This window comes from Charadrius vociferus, unplaced genomic scaffold, assembly GCF_000708025.1.
Source record: "Charadrius vociferus isolate BGI_N301 unplaced genomic scaffold, ASM70802v2 scaffold365, whole genome shotgun sequence".
Lineage (NCBI taxonomy): Eukaryota > Metazoa > Chordata > Aves > Charadriiformes > Charadriidae > Charadrius > Charadrius vociferus.
The window spans coordinates 1,010,360-1,034,011 of record NW_009648559.1 but is presented as its reverse complement, the minus strand read 5'-3'; the positions used below and the strand labels follow the sequence as shown (position 1 = coordinate 1,034,011).

Here is a 23,652-nt window from a genome sequence, read left to right as displayed (position 1 = left end):
TGTCTTTTAAAGTGATTCTCTGTGTTAAATATACTTTTAGTATCTATTAAATTAATTTTGTAATAACATTAGTTAAGTAGTAGAGCTGAAGAAATGGGAAATGAGCATCAGATGGTAACGTTTTCCAGAGTTTTAGCTCTAGGAATAACCGTTATTATTATCAATAATCTAGTCAATGCTTATTGTAAATGTTAAAGATGATACAGTAATTAATGGAATTGAGCATAATTAAGATATCAAGAAAAAGTAAATTGCTTGGTAATCTGTACTCGTCTGAATAGCAGGTATTCTGATTACCTCCAAGAGAAAAGCCATCAATTTAGGTATAACGAACGGAGGTGACGCTGAGAGGTTGGGGCTGGGGCCCAGGATAGCAGCAGCCGCGTGTTAATTCCAGGCTGTCCTCCGGGAGAGGATCTGGAAGTCCTGCGGGAGAATGACGTCACGTTTTTCTCCGTTAGTAAAGGCCAAAATGCAAACTGTCTCTTTTTACCCGAGCAAGAATGTTCTCTCCATCACGTGAAGCAAAGAAAGACGTCAACAGCACATCCAGCGTGTTCACGGGAAGCATCACCCAGAGCGGGGCAGCGTGGTGTGGCGGGATGGCGCTTTGGGGGAATGCCTCACCCACGACGAGGGAAACGTGGCTTTGAATTAAAGCCCGCAGCTGGCCCACCCGTGGGCTCTGCTCCTTCCCTCGCTTCTGGGCACCTCTCTCAGCGGTGCCCTGGCAGGGGCTGCTGTGTGCTGCCACTTTAAGGCACGCAGGCACTGCCAGGAGAGGTCCTCTCCACGCTGGAGCACCAGGCGCAGGCAGCAGTCCTCTGCTCAGCAGGGCTCGCAGTCGCTCCTTTGCTCTCTACTTAATAACATTTGGCTGCTGAAGAGACATCTGACCGGCGAGCTGAAGGCTTTCGTCTCGCACAGCAGAGTTTCACCTGGTGCCGGCGGCAGCCGCCACCATGGCCGCAGCAACGGGCGCCGCGGCAGCCAAAACTGCCAAGTCCTGCAAAAAGTATCGAACGGTGAAGCGACACGCCGGCATCTATACCTACCAGGAGCCACCACACAGGTAAGAGACCTTCCTCTCTCCTCAAGTGCAAATCTGCCTTACCGAGCACAGAAGTGGGATCTTGCCTTTTCGCTTTCATCCAGACGGTGTAGTAACATGAAAAGGAGCATGAGAAAAATCATTCTTCTCTCTGTATTTACATGCATTCTAAACCTCTTTTTTTTATTTATTTTTCACAAAAGTCACGTTTCACACTGTACATAAAACAGTGTAATTCCATCGAGTTCAGGGCATAGCAGGCTAAGAAATCTCTCTATACTTTTCCTGTGTATTATACATCTCCCTTGAACGTCACCTGTGACCGAGGGGACAGGACTGTGGATTGATGGATCCAGTGGTCTGATGAAGTATGTCTTTTCAGTGTTCTTACAAGGCATGGTTTAGGTTATGGTTTATTTCCAAGTGCTTAAAAGGTGTTGCTTTTGCAGCAAAATTGCAGGGAACTTTCTGAACAAGTGCACAGCAATACAGTTATAAAACTTCCTACCTGGTGGTTGTTACAATACTTCAGATCTCGTCATTTCATTCAGGGGAAACAGTCACCACAGGTTTTTAGACCCGAGCCTCTGCAAGAACAAATATTGCTGCTGTTTGATATATAACACCCTGTTTCAAACAGAACCGAGAGTGCTGTAGCTTAGCAAAGGTGGTGACAGCATCAGAAAAGACGATTTAATAATCATCCACAGAAATCTGCATCAAAGCACTTGAATCTTTTTACAGGGACCAGTAATTCCTTGTGTTGCGGGGTCCCACACTCCCGTCCCCCTCAGCGGAGAACAGGAACGAAGGGCGACCGTGTTTGAAGGATCTGTTCCTCCCACTCTAACAAGGAAATATTTTATCATTATTACAATCAAGATAAAAGGCCAACACCACACAGTGAATACATGAATGTTAAGTGCTCTTGCTGGAAATGTTTAGACAACACTTTGTTACAGAAAAATTATACAGAGTGTCTTGCATGATGTACAAGCTGTATGGCTGGCAATGCTCGGAGAGGACAGACTGGGACTCGTGGTGGGGAGCGGGGATAATTTATGACAGCAGCAAGAGGTGGGGAGGAAGAGAGGCACATCCTGGAGATGGGGAAATCATCCGAATTATTCATCAACTTTAAAACAATAAGGTTGTGTGAGTTCCCTAGCTCACTGCTGTTATATTGCTCTAATAGGTTGAATCCTGTGCAAACCAGCAGTTTGCCGGGGATCTGAATGGGAATAATTTGTCTTGTTTTTCCTCTTGTGGGGTGTGTGCTGCACTGCCAGCAACTCGGACGATGATATCGGTGAGGAAAAGGCTGAGAGCCATGACCCAGAGCAGATCTTTCAGAACATCCAGTACCAGAAGGAGATCATGTCCAACATCCGCTGCCGGCCGTGGCCGATGAGGCAGAAGCTGAGGGCGCTCAGGTATGGGTGTTGGCACGAAAGCCTTTAGGCTCACTGACTGCTTCCAGCCTCAGAAGTTTTTCAGCGTAAGCTGGAAGGGATTGCGTGCAGAAATGATTAAGAGCTGCTCGGAAAGCACGCCAGGAGGGTGCCGCGACAAGATCTGAGCGCTGGCTGAGGGCAGCAGCCCCGGGGTGGGAAGTTGGCAGGTGAAGCTGTCTCCTGGGCATGCCTGTGGCTGCCTTTAGACAGCCACTGTGCAGAAGAGAGAGCAAGAAATCATGCGGTGGCTGTTAACTGTTAAAACAGCGTGTCAGCTATTCAGTGGTCTAAGGAAAGGCTGTTGGTAATGCTCAGTAATACATCTTTAAGCTAAATTGCTTCACTCTGTCCCAAAAAGGAAGAACAGTCTGCCATTTTCAAGGTAATTGCATGTGACAATCGCCTGGTATGAGAACAGAAGCTTGTCATAATCTTCAGGTAAAGGGCAGTAATACTGGCTACTTGTAGGTTTAAAAGGTACGTTCAGTGTAGTAATAACAAGTTTCACAGCTTAAGAGATGGCAATTGTTATATTAATAATACCAAATTTACAGTGAAAGAGCAGGTGCCTAACGCTTTGGGTGACCTGTCTAAATTGTGTCAGGCCATTCACAGCGTGCTCTGCTTGGGGCTTGCTTTATTCTTCCCTTCCACCTGGCATCTTTCTCTTAGAACCCTGTATGATGCTATGGCGGCACTTCAGTCACAAGGAATCCCTACCAGCAGTGGAGCCCTTGTGTAGTCTTGGAAGCACAGAGAGATTTTTCTCTCTTTGGCAGAGTCTGTGACTTGGTGCCTTCCTGCTCCTGTTGATGAGATTTTGGGGGTCCCCATTCACCTTCTGCTGAGGTCAAACACTGTGCGTGACCAGATGAACACGCACCTCTCTGCATCTTACAAGAGCACTACACCATATTTGCAGAAGAGGTGTTAGTTCACATGAGATGAACCAGACTCTAATGGGGATTTTTTTATTTTACTCATTTGGGTTGCACTGTTTTAAAAGAAAGACTTTGCATCAAAAGGACAGAGAAGGAAAAAAAAAAAAAAAGAATAAAAAATTCTCCCTGTAGTCAAACTTTTGAATGTTGAGTTTTCTTGGACAAAATTCTCAGTGGTTTTAAAGTGTCAGTAAAGCCTCAACAGGAAAAGCAAAAAGCTTTGCCTGGATAAGGATTTTACAGTGAGACAGCCCACGACTGTATTTCAGAGCATTTGACAACTTTGCTAAGTCGCTGCTTGTGCAGAATGAGGGGCTCCGAGTAATGGGATCAATGTAGAATGAACTTCCACCTTCTTGTGCAGACAGGCGAAGGAGATCGTGCTGAAGTACGAAGGGAGGCTCACTAGGACAAGGGGTTACCAAGCTGCTGGGGCAGAGGTATGGCTGCTTTTTCTTAAATCACAGCTATTTTCTATACCAATAGTTATCTGCAGTTTTTGTTGACAGAAGCGTATGTTTGCTACGCAGTCCTGATCTCCAACTCAGGAACTCTGTAGAGGGAGGTAAAAGCAGTTAAAAGCTGCTTGCTTTATTTTATTTTTTTTTCCCCTTCCTATTGTGAATTTCATAATTACATTTTTGCAGACTAATTTGATGTGTTGAGGGATGGATGTTCTTCTATTAACGCAGTATGAGCTTCCTTCTCAAATAATCTACAAATATTGATGCCTGCTGGGGGGAGGGTGATGGGAATGGGATACCAACAACACGATGCCAGTATTCTCTGAAGAGTTATTTCACCAGACTCTGGGGCCACAGTTCAATAGTTTAGTATGAAAAATGTGTCTAGCTTTTAGTTTGGAAGACGATCCTACAATAGTTTATGGTAAATGCATTGTTAAAGAAGCTTTTTGCTTGCATAATACTCAAAAAATTTGAATCTAATCTTAGCAAATCTATTTACACCACTGAAAATAGACCCTGGCCCTAATTCCTGGAAATTAATAACATGAAGGAAATTGTCCCTAATATGTAACCAACAGAGAAGAGATCTTTAGTCATCTAAGCAGTCAAGAATATTTTTGTCATCATAATCATTAGACTTTTAATGAGTAACTTATCTTAATTCAAAACGGCAGGGTTGTAACAGTAAAATAGACCACTATGCGTTTTATTCACGTGAACAAGTGAAAGGCTGCATATGCATCTGTTGTTCTGTTATGTTGGCCCACAGGAAAGGCTCAAAGTACAACTTTCCAAGGTAGGAAACACTAATTCCCCTTGTTCTGCCTTTGCGTGTGTGGCAAATGCAGTGGCAGTAACAAATGCTGTTAAAATAAATACTGAGTTTTGCCTTTGACATGAGTGGAACCAGGCTGTTACCATGAAAGAGGAGTGCTAAGGGTCTGCAATACAGGTCAGTAAATCAGCGATTGGGCTCATTACTTGTTCACATTCCCCTTCCTATGAAAACATGGAGGCTTTCATCTTAGAGTTCACAATGACAAAAAGGTTGTATCTAATCTAATTGCCTCAGTTGTGTGTATTTGCTTGAAGATATTCAGCACAGGGGTATAATTCAGCAGTTAATTAGCACCACGCAGTATGTGTAGGGGAACTCTATTCTTTTTTTCCTAGCACAAATTAGGGACTATGCCCTTTACATCGGGGCTAAATTCAGCAAATGCAACAGAATGAGCTACTTTTTTTTTTTTTTTTTTAAACCGCAAGGGCTTCATTTCCACATGTTTTCTCAGAAAATAGCAAGGTGACCAAGGAAAGAAAAATTGTAGCGCAGCAAAAGAAGCATTACATCATCAAAATTAAGAACTCAATAGCTGAACATATGCTAAGAACAAAATGCAGCTGTAAGTGTATATATTTTTGAATCATTTTTTTAAATTTGCAAAATACAAATTGTTCATTACTGGACAATACATTCATGCTATTATTTATGAAAATCAAAGTTAAAATACGTTTTACTGTTTTGACAGTGAGCATTTTTCCTTTTCAGTTCAATTATTTTACACTTATATTGTTTTACATTTGCAATTAATGCCAGATACACATACTCTGGATTCTGAAAGTATAAATTATCTGTTCAGGTACGCAGCAGGCAGGAAAAGAGGTGATAGCTATCTAATTATAATTTGAACAAATACTACTCCCACATGGTCACCTCTGTATATTTTATAAATCTGCAGTACAACTGGCACAAGCTGCTTGATTCCTTTCTCAGCTTTGTGAACCTTGTTTTCAAATGAAAGTAGCAATTCTCATGCAATTCCCAGCACCTACAATTTCTTTGTTTAATTAAAATACTTCCCATTCATGCAATAAAATACCCGTACCACCATAAAATGTAATTAACTTTGACCAAAAATATCGATGATACATTCTGTCCTTAAAATGTTATTTACTTCTCTTTGGTTTCAGATTAGATTTCATGATATAATATTGATACTGCTGCTGACTAAAATACAGGGCTTTTTTTAAACTAGCTGTACTAGAAATACTTTACAACGCATGATATACAAACATTATTTTTCTGCTGATACCATAAGGTTATAGCTCTAACTCAACAAATCAAAAACTGCACTTAGTTTTTTGGCAGATTTTGTTTCTTCCCCCTCGTGCACACGCACACCCCGCTGTGCAGGAAGATGCTTTCCTCTGACCGTGTGAAAAATGGAGGCTGGGTAAAGGCTCTACAAAATATAAGCACCGGTGTTCTGCAGATGTCAGCTGTAATACGCAGAGCTGACAACACAGCAGTTGAATTTGCTGCTGTTGAATTTGCTGCCCTCCGCAGCCCCCAGCCACGCGGAAGGCGACAGGGAACGGTGCCCGTTGGCCACCTCCTCTTGGTTCCTCGTGGGCTTTATGTGTAAAAGATGTGGGTCGGTGGCTCCTGACTGTACCCGCAGAGGTGCATAAAGGGAGCTCTGTCTCATGTTTGTTGGCATTTGGCTGGTGAGCAATGTCAGGGACTCCTGTGCTCCCCACGATTTGGGTGTTTCTAAAACCCACCATGGTTTGCTTTACCCACCTCACCCACAGACGTGCTCGAAGACCTTAGTAACTACTGTTCATATTTCTTGTGATACAAGATGAAAGACATGCGCAAAATACTCTGCATTTATTCCTTTACATGCAAAAGTAAAAAAAATGTAAATTCCTTTACATTTCTCATTTCTCTGCTTTTTTTCTCAGCTTTGGAGGAAGTTTATTAGACTTGCGTATAATTTTGTGGTAATCTTTATTCCTTGGGAAATGAGAATAAAGAAAATCGAGAGTAAGTATAAAGATTTAATGGTATTGAAAAGTAAAGCACTTGCTAAAATGCTGAGTGTTAGGGTTTGTTTTTTGATTTACTGAATTACATTAATATTTGGGAGAGAGTTAAATGCACACTTTCAGCAGTGATGTTTTCATTTAAAACTTTGCTTTTTCTTCTTTTCCTGGGGCCTTAGACACTGCACGGTTCTCGTTTGTGGTCTTAGTGGGTGGATAACTTTTAGAAAGTCAAATTTGTCCCATTGTGGTTCTGAAAACGCAGCAAGATTTGGTTATAGTTTATCACAGTCGAGGGGGCAGCAGCCTCGGGCCAACATCCCCAGATCTGTGCAGGGTTTAAGTGTGGTCGTAACGTGTGTCACCAGCCCCTGAGCCCCTGAATTGAACTAAAGCAGCCCTTAACGTTCCATCAGCAGGCAGGTCACACCTCTCTGCTCCGGTGGTGAAGGATAATGGATGCATGATTTCATCCAATGCAGCAGCTTCTTGCGTAAACGCTGCTGGTAATCATGAGACTTCCCCAAAAGAGTTTGGGTTGGAATTGTAATTTTCTCATTGACACGTTAACAGTTTCTCTACTTTGCTGTACGCCCTGTGTGAATAAGAAAGGTTTTTCTTTTGTTTTATTATTCAGGTAATACTTCATGAATAAATGATATGAGCTTTTATAGAGTGTGTAGCTTAGATAACTATTTTCTGTGGTTTAAGGTCATTTTGGGTCTGGAGTTGCCTCTTACTTCATCTTCTTGAGATGGCTATTTGGAATCAATATTGTACTTACCATAATGACAGGAGCATTTGTAGTCTTACCAGAGGTAAGAACACGTTGTTAATATTTACAGAAAAATGCTTACTGTTGCACTTTCCTTTCTGAATTAAACAAATATCACACTTGAAGGCATACATCAATTTGAAATGAATTATTTAAAATAAATTCCCCTATTAAGAGGGCTTTTTCTGCCAAAGGATAAGAGAATTTTGCTATTAGTGTTAGAGATGATATTTTGTCAACACGGTGCTAATGCTTTTACAGAATATGTTTGTATCTGATTACTAAAATGGAGAACCAAATCCTAAAAGCTGTACTTGGTGTTGAGTACGCTCAAGTCCTATTAGTGTCATTTACAGGCAGAAAAACATAACATCCCTCTCCAGACTCTGGATTACTGTCCGTTAGAAATCACTTTCTAGAAGTTCTGAACAGTCATAACTTTGTTTAGTTCTTGCATGCAAGAATGTTAACTTTGTTAAATTACTCATAAATATTATTTTGCCTCACCTAACCTGTGCTTTAATAACATTATCAGAAAACATGGGAATATCTGATCTTTGTTCTCATTGGCTAAACTGAAAAAAAAAGTAAATACCCTGAAAACAAACAAAAAAGTAAACTGAAATAAAAAAGGTATTCACTTTAATTTTTTACTTTTTTAAGGAAAAGTAGATTTAATCTTGAAATGCCATTTTGAGATCAAACTCTGTCGCAAGTAATTTAGAAATGCTTAAATTAAAACAAACATAACTTTTAAAGCTATTTTGTTAATCGTTTCAGTTGATACCTCTTTTAATTTCTCAGCCTTTTTGAAGATGTCTACAGAGCACTAAATTTCCCCATAGGTAGACCACAGGTAGCAAAAAAATCCCCATCTTGTTTAGTGGACAATGAATGGACGGTTTCTCACGGAGTTCCTAGTTTAGGACAAGGAATGACCCGATTCTTTCTATCCTGATGGTACCACCCGTGTGGGCAGCTCTTGGCGGGTTCTGCCAGGCAGCCCCAGGCCAGAGGGGCTCGCCCAGCTTCTGAGACCTCCTCTCTCCTTCCCAGCTACTGGCCGGAGCACCGTTCGGCAGCACCGTCAGCAAGACCATTCCCAAGGAGCATATTGAATCTGCTCAAGACCTGGACACCATCTGGTCACTAGGGGCAAGACTAAAACAACTCTTCTATTGTTTCACTGTTGCTGTTCTGTTGTAATCATTAGTTGCTGCTCTTACTTATGGGCTCTGGTCTTTGCAGGGCTACCTCCAGTACTCTGTTTTGTTTTATGGCTACTACGGTCATGACAGGAAGATTGGGAAAGCCGGATATCGGCTGCCTCTCGCCTACTTCCTTGTTGGAATGGCAGTGTTTGCTTACAGCTTCATCATTCTCTTAAAAAAGTAAGACGTCCCATTTATTGCTGTTCGGAACCTTGTGTGTTCAGGCAATTGTTAATGGTGTATTTATCCCATTTCCTCTCTATTTATTCTGCATGGCTCTATTAACCTGCTCAAGCCGGCTAATATCAGGGAGGCAGACTGAGTTTAATTCTAGCTTGTTCTTTAGCTTGCTATCATTTATCTTTGCACTCTCTTCAGTTTCCCAGCCCATAAAAAGAGCAGCAGAGATGATCTGTGTGCTTTGTGTTTGTACAGTGGAAGGTCCAGCACTCGTTGCAGCCCTTTCCGTTTTCCTCTTTTCTGGTATAGATGACAGAAATTTCTATTTTAAATGTAACACTTTCAGCGGTATTATTCCCATCTATTGAAAGACAAATATAAAAATTCCACCCTAGATGAAACATCATATGCGCTGTTTCAGCCGGTATGTGGCACCCCCTTCGAACGTAAGCTGAATTCCTTTGCTGCGAGGGGCCGGGGTAGGAGTTACTCAGCAGAGAGGGCAGCAGTGCGAGCGCTGACCGTACACCCAGGAATGTGCGATGCTTGGAGACGGGCAAGGTCACTCTATCCTCTCCTGATTCGCTTTCCCTTCCCTTCTGGATACCTATTTACCTTGCACAGTGAAGTCCAGGGACAGCGCTTCCTGTAATAACTCTCAGTTTTGAAGCCAAACCTTCCCTTTTCATTTATTTTTATTCTACCTGCTGGTTTGTGCCAAGGGTCACCGGTATGTTTGACGCTGATCTACGCATCTGCAGTTTCTGGATATGATTAGCTCTTCCCCTTCTGACTTAGCTCACTGACTCTTTGCTTAGCTGCTTACAGTTCCCCTTCTAACATTGTCCTTTTGGATGCCCTTTCTTTCCTAAGCTATTAGTCTTCACTTCATTTCTTACACTTTGCAATATTCTGCCACCTTGCCTATCTGAGACGAGTCGGTGGGGTTTTCTTTCTTTTTCCCAAGGTCTGTAAAATGGCACTGGGTTTTTGTTTGACAATAACATATACTTTGAGGGTGAAAACAAACAGATCTTGTGCGTGATCATAGTTTTGCCAAACTACCTTGTTATCACAGTAATAGTGATCTTAGTGATATGATCTTCCAGCTGGTTCCTACCTGGAGATCGTACAACTGAAATATGTTTAAGTCCACAGCTCTAGTGATATTTATTTGCTTTATTTCTCAGCTATAAAGAATGTAAATATCAAAATGCCCTTCCACAGTGAGTCACTTCTGCACTAGAACAAAAGTGAAGTTCATGCTCTGAACCTCACCCTGTTTTATTGTCTTCAGAAAGCTGCTGACAATGACACTAATTACTGCAAACTTTTGGTAGTTCTGAAAGTGCAGACATCTGAAAACTCTGAACCAAACCAGTGATTCATCTTTCACACATTAACAACAGTTGATTATTTGTTGTCTTTTTTACAGAATGGCAAAGAACTCAAGAATGAGTTTAGCAAGTGCCTCTGATGAAAATTACACTTTCTGTTGGAGACTGTTCTGTGCTTGGGACTATTTAATAGGAAACCCGGAGGCTGCAGAGAGCAAAGCTGCCGCCATAGTTAATAGCATTAGGGTGAGCAACTGACCTTCAAATTATTTAGAGTTAATTTGTTTGTTAATCTGTAAGCTCTATTAGTCTTTTCTCTCATTCCCTTGCATTTCCTATTGGTTTTGGGTATTCATTTGCCAATCTGTTTGCCCAGGGGAGGGCTGGTTTGCATCTCTGGGTGGCATTGCAGTCACATCATACTTGCTGACACTGTCGTCCTGTCCCAGCAAGGCCATTGTGGTGTTCTTCACAAAAGTTTTATTTAATGCCACTGTATGTGTGAGAAGAAGTTAGATAACTAGAAACAAATTTGCTTGTGATGCAATTTCATTGTGTAATAGAATCAAATTCACGTTAACAATGTGAAAACACTCATTTATTTCATCTTTGCATAACAAATGTTCCAGAGACATCTTACAGCTCTCTCAATATTAGAAAATTGCTTTAAATACAGATGTCTTCCATTTAGAATTTAAGAACAGATGTGGTTTTCATCTAAAGTAATTTATTTCCCAAATTTGGTGTATTCTCATTCAGTCATTGAACAAAATTACTTCAAATTGTGTCAAGGATAAATTAATAAGCTGTGATATTTAGTTATTTCAACGACTGAGGATAACTTTTGACAGTGCTGTATTATATTACTGACCCATGGATTCTACAGGCACATGTGCAAAAAAGTCTGGCAGTGTAAACCTCTGGTTGTACCCCACTGAAGATGCATGGCTGAAAGCGCACAAGTATTTGATTACTGCGTATTTGTTTCTCAGAAATCTCATTCAGTATTTAAGTTTGTTTATCACTCCTAAAAAGCTATGCAGGACAGAGATGTATTTGTCTACTTGCACTTTCAGGATGTGAAATTTTTTATTAGTATACTTGGTAGCTTCTGTGAAAGATATGTGTATTATGTCTGCTGAACACTATTAAAATGATAATGCTGTGTTTCTTTCAAGGAAGCTATATTGGAAGAGCAGGAAAAGAAGAAAAGCAAAAACTTGTATGTATATAAGACCAGAGATACTTTTCAAAGCACTGCTTCAATGCAGATAGCAGTGCTAATCTGCTTGTCTCGTACTTCTAAAAACCATGTTAGAAAAGACCCCTGCTGTCATAGACAACCTGCTCTATTGGCTGTGTCTTTTTTTCTTCGCCCAGGGCAGTGACCATAAGCTTAAGAATTATTGCAAACATCCTTGTGCTTCTCTCGCTTGCTGGTAGTATCTACATCATATACTTTGTCGTGGATCGATCCCAAAGGTTAGAGCGCACCAAAAAGGAATTGACTCTCTGGGAAAAAAACGAGGTACGTTTCTGTCACCTCTGCATTAGAAGTAGGATTATTGTCTCAGGGCTCTCTGTAGCAATAGTGTGCACCGAGGTGTAAATTGCCAGAGATTAGCCAGGAGAAATGAGGAATGAGAAGGCAGAGTGGGGGTTACCTGGCTCTCTCTTCGCATACTTGCTGCCTCTGCCCGCAGCAAGGCGTTGGCAGAGCTGAAGCGGGCAGGGGATGCTGCAGGGCCGCGTTTCACACAGACTGCAGTTCCAGCTGGCCCCCATTTCGTGAGGACAGAGCATAAACTCTCATATCACTTACAAATCTACTTCTGTGCCCCTGATTGAGCTGAGCGAACACTGGGTCAAAGGACTAGAAAGGAATCAGCTTTGGCAATAGCTATTAATTTCAACTGGGGGATACCAAATGTTCTGGGAATATTTCCATTCAGAGGAATGGGTGGACACAGAGCAGGAAGTGAAGAGGTATGCAGAAGCTACTCTTCCATTTCAGAGGAAGATGCTGACTGCATATTTCCCACACGTTAAGTTTTTATTTTACTTAATAAAGTAGTAACTTTAAAGCTAGAATGTCTGAAGTAAAGATTCCTCGGTTGTATTCCAGATCTATAATTCTGGATCATAACTACTGTTATTACAGAGGTCAATAATAGCTTTTAAAGCATCTCCTTCATGAAAAGCAATCGCCGTTGTATGTGCATGAGCAGTATTTCAATCAGCAGCCACGGTACGGTACCACAGAAGATCTACATGCAAAGCTACAAAACCGCTGCTTCTTTGTGTTGTGTAGGTAAGCGTCGTTGTGTCACTGATTACAATGATTGCACCCTCTGCTTTTGAACTTGTGGCAGCTCTGGAGATGTATCATCCAAGGACCACTCTTCGCTTCCAGCTTGCCAGGTATGAGCATTATGCAGTCTAGAAAATACTTGGGAAGAAAGGGAGGAAGAGGAGAGATGTGTCCTGGTCGCACATTTTAATCCAGCCAAAGCAGAGAATGTGTGAGAAGCCGATGGGATGACAATGCTGATAACCTGTATCCCACTCTTCTTGTTTTCAGGGTTCTTGTTCTATACCTGGGAAACCTCTACAGTTTAATCATTGCTCTCCTGGATAAAGTGGACAGTATGAGTGTCACTGTAAGTTTAACTTGATATTTTCTGCTGTTTAAAGCTAGTAGACCTTACAGAGAGAATTTCATTTATTGTGATATACATGAAGTCAGATGAAAATTTGTCTGAAATTGATTAAAACATATTACAGTTTGATAGGATGGTAAAGTGCATTGCTTAGCTATTAAAAAAAAAAAAAAAAAAAAAAAAAAGCCATCACTTTAGGCCAAAATATTTCCAGCTACCTAAAATCAGCTTTCAGTACTGTCCTTACAAGTTCCATCTGACTCCGTACATTGACAGTTACTTAACAATCACCTAACTGCTGCTTGAAAATACATGAAGCAATGCCTCTATGTGTGTATGCTGTAGAAGGTACAGACGTGTATGTACAGTTGAAACAATAGCTTTTGGGACATTTATTATTTCAGGACTCTGATGTTAACAACAATGCAAGTAATTCTACCACCTTCTTAGCAACCAAAACGCTTTCTAAAGAAGACAATTTATCTACAACTATTCCTGATGTACAAATTAAGAGAAATGGCATTGTCACATTGGAGGAGTCTCGCACTCAAGGCTTGACAGTCCCTGACTCGCTCGTTAACAAAACAGTTTCCCTTAACACCCAGAACCCACAGGATCAGTGCTGGGAGACGTATGTTGGTCAAGTACGTAATTGTTGTATTATGTCATCAAGTTATTCCTAATCCGCATTTGACAAAAATATTAAAATCATGTTGTGCTGTGTTCAATTTTAGAGCTTTTCTTTGTATAAATTCCAGACTACACAAAGCAATTTGGCCACAGATAGAAGCATTGTTTTTTGTTCAGTATCTACAATGCTGTTTAGTGTTGTACAAATGTTCTTTTGCCAGGCTTCGGTCTCTGTCTTCAGCTCTGCCCAGGCAGATCTCTACAGATGCATGAGACAGATCCTATTTGAATCGGATGCATCCTGTCAAACTCATACAGAGAAACATGACGGAAAAAATGTACAGACCATAACACGCGCCCTGTGCAGACTCAGGCTGCTGCCTGCAGAGACGGGGACACAGACCCGAGCTAAGCATGAGATTGCGCACTTAGTCATTTGTACAACATCTCCGAATTCTCTGTTCATTCTGCCTGGGTAGATCCCTAGAGAATCAAGTGTTTTTCACTTCTTCAGAGACAAAGAGGACAACAACAAAAGGTTTCAAAGCACTGCCAGTTGATAAGGACAGAGGCAGTCAGGTGGCAGTGCCATGTACACGTGTTCCCCCAGCCAGGCTGCAGAACATCTGCAGACTTAATATGATGCTTTTTGTTTCTCTGCGTGTGAAGCAGACATCACCTGTGGCCTTTACTTTGAGTGACTAACACCTACAGAGAGAAATTTTAACCACAGAAAATTCAAAAGATGTCATTTGATCCAATGTACTTTGGCCACTGTCAGCGTTGCATTTACGTCCAGGCTACTAGATTCAGAAGGATGCTAGCGTGCTTCAGACTCACTGAGCTCCTTGTTTCCAGAGTGAGCAATATTAAAGGTCTTGTCTGACCATCTGGAGCAAAAGGCCCTTCCTGAGTTTGAAAAGCTGATTTCTATTATTGTATGCCCCTCTCCCTATTGCACAGGCATCAGGAAATTTTTAGAATTGCCATTTGTGGGTTTTGTTGTTTTTTTTTTGTTTGTTTGTTTGTTCCCCAGAATGGCATAGAGATGTTTGGCACTGAATCTTTTCTATTTAATTGTATGACTTTAAAGCTCAGTTAAATATAGGATAACCCCATTCATTTTTAAGCACTAAACAGGTCTCTTTTATGACTCAATGATCCTCTTACCACTGGTTTTGGTTTTGTATGAATAAGCGTTTCTCATTGTGAAGCACTTAGCAAGGCTGTACTACAACAGGCAGCATAACAGAGGATTGGATACAACAGAAAGAAACCAACCCATTTCAGTTTATCTAGATAGATTTTCAGAACAGTCATTAAGAAGAAAGCTTGAAGCTACGCTAACCAGAATTTTATTGCTGCAAGCAATAGAGGCACACTGGAAGCTTGATTCTATTTGTTCTCTTTGCTAGAACAAAGGCAAGTAAGGGAAAAGTCAAACAGGAAAAGCTTAAAAGGAAATAATTTATATATTCAAATCCTATTTCATCAGTGTACTAAGCTTGAGCCAAAATACAATTACAAATGCAAAAGAGCCATATGCAGCCTGGCTGCTTCCAGAATGACTCAGTATGTGTAAACAATATGTATTTCAGGAGATGCTAAAGCTTTCAATTATCGACATGATTTTCACAGTCGCAAGCATCCTGCTAATTGATTTTTTCCGTGGACTGTGTGTCCGATATTTAAGTGATTGCTGGTGCTGGGATCTAGAAAGCAAGTTTGTAAGTACAGTCTTTATTTTATCAAGCTAAAACACTGAAGATAGTTATGCTCCTTCCCTTAGTACTGAACCTCCTTAAGGCCTTTCAACAGATAAAGAATTTCTTGGTAGCTATAAAGGCATAACTAACACTGAATTTAAATTGGGGGGCACAAGGTAAATGCTGAGATGGGATGTTTTTCTCGAGCCTACTCTCATGGCTGTGGTGCAAAAACCTCTTTGTCTTTCCCAAAGTGAGGTCACGGAGCACTCCCAGAGTCAAAGATGAGACAGAAGGCATGGGGTTGCTGCCCACGTCCTCTTTTCTGTAGCTGTAACATCCATCCATAATGCAGACAGTGGTTCAGGAAGCAATAACCAAAAGCATATAGCCCTTCAAGAAAATCACGGTAATACTTAGTTAGCAAGATGCTGTTGGCATGAAAGGCTGAGGACTGTTCCCTGTCCTTAACTAAAGAAGTGCAGTAAACTAGGGAAGAAAGAGTTTATTTAATCCCCTGCTGCGGAGTAGGTTTTACTGTGTTCCCACTGCCTGCAAAAGGTGGTATTTGGTCTGGAGATTTCAGGCTATGTGATGTCTGCAATCTGATTCAGTCAAATGCTTCTAATAAATGATCTGAAAAAAGATTAAGACAAGGTATTCATCCTACACTCTGTTTCTTGTAGCCAGAATATGGAGAATTCAAAATTGCAGAGAATGTATTGCATTTGGTCTACAACCAAGGAATGATCTGGTATGTAGTCCATAAGGGATTTTTCTTGTCCTTTGTTGGCTGATTACTAAGTCAATCTGATGATTTCCAATGAAACCTATGCAGGTAGGATATTAGTAATGCAGTCTTTTATACTTTATTGTAAAGAGAGATCATCTGTTGATAGTGAGCTGTTCACCTGTTTTGTTTTCATATGTTCTTTTGCTATTAAAATTGCTTCTCACAACACTGAGCACTGAAATGATATTATTTTTCAGGATGGGAGCTTTCTTTTCACCTTGCTTACCAGCATTCAATGTTCTCAAGTTGATTGGGCTCATGTACCTGAGGAGCTGGGCTGTGTTAACCTGTAACGTACCACATCAGCAGGTTTTCAGAGCATCACGGTTAGTCAAAATAAGAACAAAAAATGAAGAATAAATCAAATGTGGACAATGGAAATGTCTTCTGTGCATAAGAACAAAGTGACAGGAGATTTTAGCTCTGAGAGTTGACAATGAAATTTGACAGTAGTACTGATAGCAAAGGTCTATGAAGAAAACATAGTTACTAAGAAACTGGAGGGTTTAAAAGCAGGGAAGACATGCAAGAACTGAAAAATATGTCAGGGAATATTCCTAGACCATTATATGTGGCCTAACATAAATGCTTTCTTTCCACACAACTCTGAACACAATAACCTACATGTGTTATCTGTTCCAAGTTCTATTTCTTGATGTTTCTTTCTCTGAAAGCTATGAAGTATCTGTTTTTGTCTGTTGCATCGCACAACAGAATTTCCCGTTTTCCTTCTGTCATGATGAATATCGTAATTGTTTACTCAAAATGGAAATAATTTAGGGCATCTTTAAAGCTTAAGATCAGTTATTTCTAACATGTTTTGAAGATGAATCAACTTCTGCCACTGTTCTTTTTCTTCCCCAACACAACTGGGCAGTAAGGTCAGTTCTTCTAGAAGGGTGCTATAAACAGTTCTCTGGCTGCAGCAGTGGCATCTGGAAAGCGGCGCAAATAGGATTTTGATCATTAAGAGTCTATTGAAACTGGTTCTGTTCAGACTTTATAATCAGAGCAAAATGATTTTGATCTTTCAGAAATGTAGATCTTGAACTTGTTAGGTAGATACAGACTTGCACCTTTCATGTTGCCTCTGTTTTTCTCTCTGATTAGTATAATCTGAAACTTGTTATGTCTTCTTGCAGATCCAATAATTTCTACTTGGCCATGTTGCTCTTCATGTTGTTCTTATGCATGTTACCAACAATTTTTGCTATTGCCCGATATAAGCCATCTTTAAGCTGTGGTCCTTTCAGGTAAGTTATAACGGAGTAATGAAAATTGCAAAGATTTTATTTCACCCTCTCACAACAAATTCAACAGATGCAATAATACCCGAATTACTGTTGTGTTTGTTTCGTTTTTTTTTTTTTAAAAAAAAGAAGTTTATAGACAGGACAATCTTTTTCTGCTGATGATGTTTACCAGTTTAAGATTTAGTTAGGTGAATATGTCAATGTTCTGATTGAGGCTCGACATCTTGCTTTATACATGTGGTTCAGCTACTTTATGTTTACATAACGTCATGTGCCAGCGAGCAATCTAGCAAACATCACCATCCTGTGTCTCTGCTGAAGCACCCTCCAAGCCTGGCCAATGTTTTTGTGCTTTGGGAAAATTGTTAAAAAGCAAATAATGAACAAATTGCTTTTATCTGCCCCCCTCCCATACTGTGCCAAAGTGGTTTTGGCTGAAACTCCGTGTTTACTCAGTGCAACACTGCTTAACAAACTGATGGTACCTAGGATTTCTTAAACTTAGTTTTACTTTCTCCACCCACCCCACCCCACCCCCTCCCCCTTGTAGCGGACAAGAAAAAATATACGATATTGTTTCTGAAACGATTCAAAATGATTTTCCCACATGGTTCAACACGGTGATTACTTACATCAGCAGTCCTGTGGTTGTCCTCCCTGCACTACTACTTTTATTGTAAGTACTTTGTTTTCCACAGGCAGGTTAAATTGATTGTATTAATACTGGCCTTATCTCTGGTGAGTCAAACGTTGAGACTGAGGAACAAACACTGCATTGCTGTAATTTTATTAAGCGTATCTGAAAAAAACCCACCTTATTGAATATACAGTATATAGATCAGATGAACGAGAGTATGTTAAAAAGACTGTCATCACATTTTCAATAGGAATTTCTTGTTCTGGGAAACCACGTTAGAGCAAGTTCACTATATTGTGTCAAGTCTTGCAGTGCTGCTGGTTCCAGGAAGATTTAAGATCCTTCTTCCCTCTCAAGAGCTCCTCAGAAATTAACATTCCACTTCCTCATGGTCATTAGTTCACTTTATGACTGTGAACAGGGCTCAGACCATCATTTAAAGAAGCTACCCAGTCATCCTGATTTCTGACAAGATAAATCAATTACAAAGGTCTGCTCTGAAGTGTTAATGTAATATAACTTGCTGCAGACTTTCCAGTAGAAGTCCCTTCTTACTCTAGTTTCTAAATAATCATTTACAGCTGGGAATTAATTCTTACTTTGAGCTGCTTGAAATTCACTTTGCTCTATGAAGTATCATTTGTCTTGTGCGTACCTTTGTATCATTTTTTCCCCTGTAAACTACAGACAAATGCAGAGTTTGTCCCACCAGTGGACTTTTCAGACAAATCAAAAAGACTGAAGCCATCCTTCCTAACTGTAACTTTTTCCTCTAAGGTCCCAGCCGTGTAAATGTGAACATATTTACAAATTTAAATAGATCTTTTGACTGCTTCAAACCAATGGCTAAGCACCTATGTAAATGTTTGTGGTATGAAGCCCACCTATAAGATTTTACTTCGTCTGAAAGCCAGCATAATCCATTGTGTCAGGCCAGATCCGACCTCGGCTGTGCCAGTGTAAACAAGGTTTTATTCCAGTCGGTCAACAAAATTACATTGGTATGAGTGTGCAAACTCAGCTGCAATTCTGGCGTCTCTGTTCTGTAACCTTGGACTGGGAAAAAAAGACAAAAAATATTTATCAAAATTTTCATTTTGAGCATGTGCAGCACGTAAGCTAGAAATGCACACAGGGTTACATGCCCAATGAAAAGACCTGCAAAAAAAACACAGGCGCAACTAGAACTGCTGTTAATCTGTTTTCAGTGTCATTTATTTTTTCCTTTCATGTATGTTTGCTTGAAAAAAGGTTGTGATCCATTATCACGGTATAAAGCAAATGCTACAAAGCAGCACCTGAACCTGTACATCATTTTGATGACCCATAAAACCTCAAAGAGAAAACTGTCAAGAATGTTTGATGTGACTCATAATCACCTCTTTCACTTCTAGCATGCTAATCTATTACCTACAAAGTATTGCGAGATCATTAAAATTCACCAACAATCAACTGAGAATGAAGATCCAAACAGTAAGTACATTTCAAAGCACTTTCACGTGCAATTTGGTGGGTCTTCAGGAAAGTACTCGCCTAATTAAATCTCTGAAGTCACTTTCAGTGTTCCACAACGTAAAACCAATCCTGTGTTTATCATCCTTACACAGCAGTGGATTTACTCTCTAATCCATAATAACGTACTGCTTTTCATTCTTCTGAATGTATTTTAGGAAAGAACTGAAGATAAGAAAAAGGTGGTTCAGATGGCAGTAGGTAAGTTGGTGAGCTTTAGAAATGCCTCTATTAATAAAGCACTTAGACGCAAAACCATTTTGATTTCTCATACACACAGGGAAGTTCAACTACATTTAAAAAACTGTATTTCCTGTGAGTCCTCCTTTTAGATGTTTTTTGAGCTCACTGGACTTAATCTTGGCCGAACTGAAAGACAAGGTGTGTAGTTTAAACCTAAATTCTGCTGGGATCTTTGGACTGGGTATTTTCCTGCTTTTACCAGGCAGAACCTGGGAGGCATCTCTGATTCAAATCATGTCAGACTTTGCATAAAATTCAGAGGGCAGCAGGCAGACAAGGAGGAAGGGCATGGCCCCTATTCTTTGACCTGAGGTGGTTGAATATTTCCACAGCAATGAAAAGATTTCAGACTTAACTGTCTACTATGCCTGAGGGAATTTGAAACCTGCACCTTCCACTTCTCAGATTTTAGCTATGAGAAACCACAGAAAGGATGCTGTCCTTCTAATACCTCCCAATGAAAGGACCAAGTAAAAATTTGCCTAGCCAAAGAGAAGACATGATTCAGTAGCCTATGGCTAGATCTTAATGCTACTGTGACTGCCTTATAGCTCTCCAGCGGACACATAATGGTGAAATACCTGATGCATAGCAATATAGTGACCAGGAGTGACTATTACAGGCAATGAGGTATGTGTCCTAGTTGGATTTCCTTTGTTACGGAAACCAAATTCAGCTTTTGGCTGTGACCAGCACAGTCACCAGAGCCAGTTTGCTGAATTCAGCCACCTTCACGTTGGTAGTGGTGTACATTGTGAACTAGAATGGGGCCCTTGAAAAGAGACACTGGCTTGTTGCCTATTTTGGAATCCTACGGTGCAATGTCCAGTGTTTTTTCTGTGTTCCTCAATACTACATCTGCTATGTACCGTAGTATGCCAATCCACCCCTTTATCACCACATGTCCCAGCGTGACACCAGTTTCTCTTTTGTGAATGCAGTGGGGTTCTATTAGCATTGGATCCCCTGACTGAAGGGTGAATTTCAGCCACTGCATTTACGCAGCAGCTTCTAAATTTAGAGGCCTGGACAGTTCCTGTAATAATTTCTGTTTTCTAGCCAGAATCCAAAAGCTGGATGGGAATGACAAGAGGCCAGAGCAAGAAACTGATATTATCAGCCAGGAGTCTTCTGTTCGGTCCTCAACTCCCCGAAAGAATGGCAGTGTCTTGAACTTTGAATCCCCTGTGAGCAAAGGCACCAGAATACAAACCATTTCCCAGTCTGTGCCCCAAACTGTGCCCTCAACTGATGTTGCAAGACCTGTCAACGCAACTCCCACAACTTCCACCTCATTAACGCCAGCTCCATCAGTATCAAGTGTGCAGAAAGCAAGAAATGATCATATCACAAACAGGCAAGACTGACTGCTTTGGTTTTGAAATTGCATTTCTTCCAGCAGCTCCCTGATATACCTGTGTTTGTTTACAAAATAGCAGTGTATTCAGACTGTCTGGAGCAGTAGAACGGCTGAGGAATTTTTAAAAAGCAGATTAATTCATGGGCACTATTCAGAGTGCACCACTTCCTTAACTCTCCCTTAATTGCGATGGGATTATGAAACTTTTGATATGATGTAGTTGATAGAGTTTACACACACCCCAAGGAAAGGTAAATACTAAGCTTCCTCTCTGGCATATAACTAAAATAGTTTGTGCAGGATACTGTTTCCATGAACAAGACAAACACAGTGAAGGACCCGTGCAGAATTGCCTGTACATGTCTAGCTGTAGGGCAACCAGTCTTGGACATGTTGGTCCAGACAGCAAACTAATGCTTTAAGCTACCTGGTTTTGTCCAAGCGATCAGATAAAAAGAGCATTTTTAAACAGTTCCCAGAATAATAAGAAAACAGAACGGGAACATAACCCGAGAGGTGAATTGTCTGCTGCCTTTTCTCAAGGAAGAACAAATGTAACTAATAATTTCTGGGGTATGTTTCTCAAAATGGTCCTAAAAATTTGCAACAATGGAGATTCCATAATCTCCACCTTTACAATCTAGTGTTTGACTTCCAGAGCAATGAATTTTGTATATGTACAAATTAGACTGATAGATGAGTGTAACTCTGATTATTTCCTTCCTGAAGGTACCCGAGCGTTGTACATGGGACTGCAAGTGAGCTCTGTAAAGCAAAGCCCTACACACCAGCGACTTTCAAAAAGCACACTGAAGATGTTCATTCTGAGCCTCTCTTCAGAAAAGGCATTCGGCAGGTAAATCCGGATGCTCTTGGGGCAGGGGCTCCTGGTTTTGTGGGACGTAGACCATATGCTACCAGGTATTTTGTTGTTAATGAAAATGAGTCCCGCAAAAAATCGCATCGTTCTACCTCCCGACTCCAAAGGCACTTCAGAAAAGACGAATCGGGAGACGTTATTGAGTTGTATCCACGCAACGTCAGAAGATACGTGGTTCGAACACCACACCAGATGTATTCCCCTCATCCCAGTGAAGATGAGGAGGATGAAGAGGAACTCGGGAGAGAATTCATTAACAGATCCCACCGCCCTCGCTCACTGTCTGATCTTCGCCCAGCACCAAGATTTTACATTGGGGAACGTGCTGATGGCCACATTCTTACAAGCAAAGATCTAGCCAGAGTGCATTACAAATCCTGGGACGACGGTTTTGAGCTAGACCTGGACAGGCCTCCATACGCTTACAAGAAAGTGCACCTGAACTATCCCGAGCCACGTGTGAAACCAAAATCAAAGCAGAAGCTGGAGCAATCTCTAACAGAGTCTGATTCCATTTCCATTGAATCCAGCAGTGATCCGCAGAACAGCAGCAACGACCAGTATATCCAGGTCATTCATAGCAAGGAAAAGTATCCAAAACCCGGGGCAAAACTCACCAAAAAGAAATCAAAAAACAGTGTTGATCTGACTGAGCCTAATGAACTGGTATGCTCAAATGTCTGAGGAAGTGCCCCAACCTTTTTGTGTTTTGAACGGGTGTACGTGCACTTGTTGTACTTGCTGTTTGAGGTCTGTTGGAATAACTATGACAAAGTCTTTGCAACGACAGTGAATGCAGTGATTCGAGGTGGGAAAAGCATAGTTAGCTTTGTGTTTTACTGTAACTGTACCTCGCTTTAATATCACAACTGATATGTTGCAGAATTTGGAAGAGAAAATTATTCCAATTTATTATTTACTGTTATGCTGTTAAAGACCAAAAACCCTGCCTACTGGAAAAATCAAAAGCTATGTACTTGGGGCATGTAAATTAAATGAGTATAAAAAAGTGTCAGATGAGGCTCTCTTTGACAGTCACAGCTAAAGATGCTTCCACTGAATAAATTCAGCACGTAATCAGCTTGCTAAAATAGAGTTGCTATTTACAGTATGGTTTATAATATCTTGACATGCCTAGTTTGAGTATGGTGTAGACATATATATACACAGACAAACCAGCAATAGGTTAATTACACAGAATAGTGAGTTTTAGTTACTGCATGGGCAATGGAGTGATTTGATCACAGCAATGTATGACAGCCTTCTAGATGAAATCCTGGATCTGCCATTAATTTTCTGGTGGGACTCTTCAGCCCTGCCTGTAAGCTTCACTGCAGATAGCTTTCTACCCATGGCCTTCTAAAAAACTTCCTTCATTGCTCCTAATTTAATGCTACCCTGGTTTTTGCGCACCATTGCAATTTTACACCTTCTTTAGATGCTGAAGATTTGCCGCTTCTTTCACGCTGTTTGGATTACGCTGTGATAAAAGAACTCTGTTGGCCTTTAGCCAGCACCGCGCTGTCTCCATCCAGTGGGTTCCCCCAAGCCGTGCCGTGCCGCATCGCCAAGGCCTGGACGGGGGACGGACGTCTCCCACGGCAGCTCCCCACCCGCCCCGCAGCCACAGGCCCTTACGGGCCTGCACCGCAGCCGGGCTGCAAGTGTGTAAGATGAGGGGGCCCATCTTCGGTAAGAGAACAGAAGAGCCTCCGCCATCGCTTTCCACCCCT

General features: G+C 41.0%; 2 protein-coding genes across 2 annotated transcripts in view; both read left to right on the top strand.

The window, feature by feature from the left end:
- Positions 1-962: 962 nt before the first annotated feature.
- On the top strand, positions 963-22,603 carry TMC3 (transmembrane channel-like 3). The gene is made up of 22 exons (XM_009886157.1): positions 963-1,072; positions 2,341-2,484; positions 3,811-3,886; positions 6,662-6,743; positions 7,454-7,560; positions 8,574-8,672; positions 8,766-8,908; positions 10,344-10,491; positions 11,424-11,467; positions 11,626-11,773; positions 12,557-12,666; positions 12,827-12,905; positions 13,310-13,549; positions 15,134-15,262; positions 15,928-15,995; positions 16,232-16,360; positions 17,177-17,287; positions 17,838-17,963; positions 19,319-19,397; positions 19,595-19,637; positions 20,739-21,036; positions 21,769-22,603. Exons 1-22 carry the CDS (start codon positions 963-965, stop codon positions 22,601-22,603), a joined length of 3,348 nt encoding a protein of 1,115 aa, XP_009884459.1.
- A 446-nt stretch (positions 22,604-23,049) lies between these two features.
- The window catches only part of STARD5 (StAR-related lipid transfer (START) domain containing 5), a 4,587-nt gene continuing 3,984 nt past the window's right edge, over positions 23,050-23,652 (top strand). The window contains exons 1-2 of the mRNA XM_009886156.1: positions 23,050-23,062; positions 23,358-23,583. Coding sequence (XP_009884458.1) covers positions 23,050-23,062; positions 23,358-23,583 — 239 coding nt within the window. The remainder of the gene's footprint in view (positions 23,063-23,357; positions 23,584-23,652) is intronic.